The sequence below is a fragment of the Pyrus communis genome, chromosome 9, assembly GCF_041283825.1.
Source record: "Pyrus communis isolate YQ-2024b chromosome 9, ASM4128382v1, whole genome shotgun sequence".
Lineage (NCBI taxonomy): Eukaryota > Viridiplantae > Streptophyta > Magnoliopsida > Rosales > Rosaceae > Pyrus > Pyrus communis.
In genome coordinates this window covers 12166263-12170055 of record NC_142573.1, presented here as the reverse complement: position 1 = coordinate 12170055, position 3793 = coordinate 12166263, and the positions used below count along the sequence as shown (strand labels likewise).

General features: G+C 35.4%; 1 protein-coding gene across 2 annotated transcripts; it reads right to left on the bottom strand.

The window, feature by feature from the left end:
* Positions 1–1442: 1442 nt before the first annotated feature.
* Positions 1443–3259, bottom strand: LOC137739988 (protein ELF4-LIKE 4). Of its 2 annotated transcripts, none has more exons than XM_068479763.2 (2): positions 3022–3259; positions 1443–2029 (listed from the first exon to the last, which is right to left on the bottom strand). In XM_068479763.2, exon 2 carries the CDS (start codon positions 1993–1995, stop codon positions 1651–1653), a length of 345 nt encoding a protein of 114 aa, XP_068335864.1. In that variant the 5' UTR covers positions 1996–2029; positions 3022–3259; the 3' UTR covers positions 1443–1650. The 2 variants fall into 2 exon arrangements, with proteins under 2 accessions (XP_068335864.1, XP_068335865.1); XM_068479764.2 differs by lacking the exon at positions 3022–3259 and adding an exon at positions 2219–2433.
* Positions 3260–3793: the final 534 nt, after the last annotated feature.

Below are 3793 nucleotides of genomic sequence, written 5' to 3'. Positions count from 1 at the left end.
ATTCATGTCAAAAGACACATCATAATTACAAACTCTTTCGGAAAAATCAGATATTTGCATTACTTCCGTTTAATGCTTACACCAATGCCAAAAGTTGTTCAGAAACTATGCCAAAAAGGCAAAAACTTCATTAAAATGTAATGGATAATGTTAGCGATACCACAAACTACAAGATGTGTCATAATAGAAAATAAGCACGATAATCAACACTTCAGTAATAATTCTATTATCAATATCCATGTCATTTGGTTTAGAAATTTTGGTATAGAAATTTGGGTTTAGCAACGTCCCTAGCATTACCCTTATGCAATTATCCACACAGGCCTTCCACATGAGGAGAGACTTTCAACAATGAAGACGCTAAGTTAGCGATGTCCAAAATCATCCTTGTCACCATGTGTTGTAGATGTATTACATGGCACAGTGTGATTGATTTGGAACACCGACACCTTGACGTCCTCATTATTAGTAAGATTTTCTCCCTTAGAGAGAGAAGAGAGAGAGATTTGGAGAAGTATTTTCGGCAGACCCCTTTCTCCCAATGCGCATTCTTATTTATTTCTAGCATTTAGAAAGCATCAATGCAACAAGAGGCCAATGATACCAAAAAACCAGAGGTGTGCAGAAGAATAAAAACGGGTGTGCGGGAATCATTTCCCAATATTTAAAAGGAACAAATACAAAGTTAAAACCTTAAAAAGAATAAGGGAATCAATTAGAAAGAGATAATCTAAGCAAAAAGTAGCCAATCAAAGTTCAAACCAGTTCCATTCCACCACTAAAAAAGAATGAGCAATTGGGCCCTACATTTCTACTGTTTGATCATCATTCTGTCCCTTGAAGTGCTTTCGTATGAAACTAATCAACAAAAGTAAAATTCCAGGACTGCTTTCTCCTATTTGTCCCAAAAGCATACTCACTATGTAAACAAGCTCAAGGAATTTTACACATGAAACTTCTCTGAACATGCTAAGTTTGCTAACAGTATATACCAATCCTCCATTGTTATCCTTAACTAGGGAGGGGACACCACAAGAAATATCTTTTGGACAAACATGGGAAAAGAATAAAGCGGGTAATCGAAAGTTCCCCACAACAAACAGATAATATATCCGAAAAGGATTACGAAAACCATCAAGAAACGATAAAAACCAAATCAAATGTCGTCTAGGCTTGATAGCCTAGAATAAAAAGATATGATCTATGAACAGAAAATTTCAAACTGTTAGCATTTTAGTGAACAAGCTTGGTTAGATAACAAATCACAACAAGAATGCACATGAGTCAATAAAATAATGCATCAACACTCTCTTTTCCTTCTAAATTCCTACTTATTCTTCTGCTTCCTCCTAATTTGGATCAAAAAGCAATGCATTCAACGGACTTTCCAGCCAAAAGCTAAAAGATTTTTATAGGATACAGATATAGCGGATCCAGTGTCAGAAATTGAAGATTACTGGGCTCTTTTCTTATACCGATATTTCATGAAAAGTTTGTGGCAATGAATCTGTTGCAAAAGACTCAAATAGATATAGTTGAAACACATGAGCAACACAATCTCATCAAGTTATTCTGCTATCACAAACTTATTCTTATTCAGTTATGAAGAGTGCATGATCTATAATTATAACACAACCAAATTCTGAACAATTACCCGGATCTAATTCTCTTCTCGCTCGATTTCCCATCAGATTTCAAAGTCCCACCTGATTCAGCTTCTGAGGAAGCTTCCATTGACATGGAAAAAGAGCCGGAGAGATCAGCATATAGATCTACCACCCTTCTAATGTTGTTGTTAAGCTCTCTAATTAAGCCAACATTCCGGCTGAGGTTATCAGGGATCTTGGACTCGTGGTTTTGGTTAATCTCGTTAATTAGCAACCGGTTCTGATCCAAAATGTCTTGCACCTGCACAAAGCTCTTCTGGAATGTCTGCACAACTTTGGTATCTAGTTGTGTTCCATTTCCTATACCTGTAAACATACCACCTTCCATTTCAATTTGGCTTCAACCAAAAACAATCCTTGCCCTGCATCAGAAACAGTATTTATGATCAAAATTAACAAAACAAGCAACAAATTTTACAGAAAGTTAAATTAATTCATCGCATCTGCAAACACTTTCCACATAGAACGAAATGAAAAATCGACTGATTAGCACGAAATTTGTAGGGTAAGGAAGAAAACAAAGTTTCAAGCCCAATTAACAACTCAACTACCTTTTAGTTTTACCAAAATTGAGTTGAAATTTTCTGTTCTTTTCTATTCTTCCTTTATTTTCTTGGGAACCAAACACAAGGATAAGGATATGTCTGCACATCCACAGGGAGGGAATTCACATAGTAGGAAAAGAAAAATCAGACATGGGACTTTTATGACCTAAAAGCATATACCTTTTAACTTGTAAAGAAACCCTTTTTCCTTCTGTGTTTTCTGAACTAACCAAATCAAAGTATTGGTTTCTAATTTCTAATTGGAAAAGAATCTCAACCACCAAAGACCCCAGAAACCCAGTCAATGCCAAAGAAGAGTATTTCACAAGATAAACAACAAATATTTAAATTAAATTAAAAAAACAAAATTAGCCAATGAAAGCTGATGCAAAACTTTCCTTGCAGAAAACAACAAATATTTAAATTAAATTAAAAAAGAAAAACTAGACAATGAAAACAGATGCAAAACTTTCCTTGCAGAAAACAACTTTGTATTGATTCTAAGTCTTTGCAGAAAAACAAAAAATAATCAGTAATTCCCACACTCTAAAATAGCAATATATATACATATATATATATATGTATATATCCAAGTTGGTGAGAAGCTGAAAAAAATTGAGCTTCCAAAAGTTAGAAATATGAAGGATTTTCCAGAATTAAAGCATAACCCAGAAATCTAAACAACCCAGAAACATCTTGAAGGTACAAAAGCAAATGAAAGTGTAACGAGAGAGAGGTAAATTTCCCAAGAAAACTAGAAAGGAAAGAAATTTTCTCGAGAAAGTGATGAAAAAGGAATCGAATTTTACTTATTTACGAAAGTGGTGGTGTGCCGGCAGGCCCAGAAATCATGAGGAGGAGAAGCATGAACCAGCAGGAGATGAGGATCTTCTTCTGTACGCGAGATTTGATTGACAGCCTGAGAGAGCTGCCCGATCTCTCTCCTCCCTCCCTCTCTCCCTCCACTCTCTCTCTTCTCTGTGTGTGAGTGTGACACTCTTTTCTCTGTGTGTGTAGGAGAAGGACAATAGTACAAGGGCGCATCAAATCCGAGAAAAAAAATGAAAGGGTGAAGGTTGGTAGTCATAATTCCTTAAAAAAAGAAACCGCTTGAAAATAACTCGCTATTTTAGCACTAATGATAAACTAATCATCTTTTTCCAAGGCTAATCAAACAAATTAGGGATCTAGGAGATGTAGTCAAATTAAGATTTTAAAGGATTTTAAAAGTGCTAGATTTGATAGGATTTATGAGGATTTATGAGGATTTAAGACTCTTACAAAATTCATATGGATTTTAAAGAAGTTGAATGGATTTAGTTTGTTGATTTTGGTGGATTGTGGTGGATTTTCATATAATTTTTTTATTGAAAAAAATAAAAAATCTTTCCCCTTGCCCTACTGTACTTGATATCCACTTTATCCCCTCCCTTTTCAGATCCCCTTTCACACAACCACGTGTCCATCTCTTTCTCAATTGATAGTTCAACATAACTTTGGTGAGCTCTTAAGCACTACACCACCAAAAACCATCACCACCAACTGCCCTTTTGCCATAGGCATACGATGTGGTACTTCAGT

Coding starts and splice junctions, on each gene's coding strand:
- LOC137739988 (XM_068479763.2), bottom strand. CDS start 1,995: ATGGAAGGTGGTATGTTTACAGGTATAGGAAATGGAACACAACTAGAT.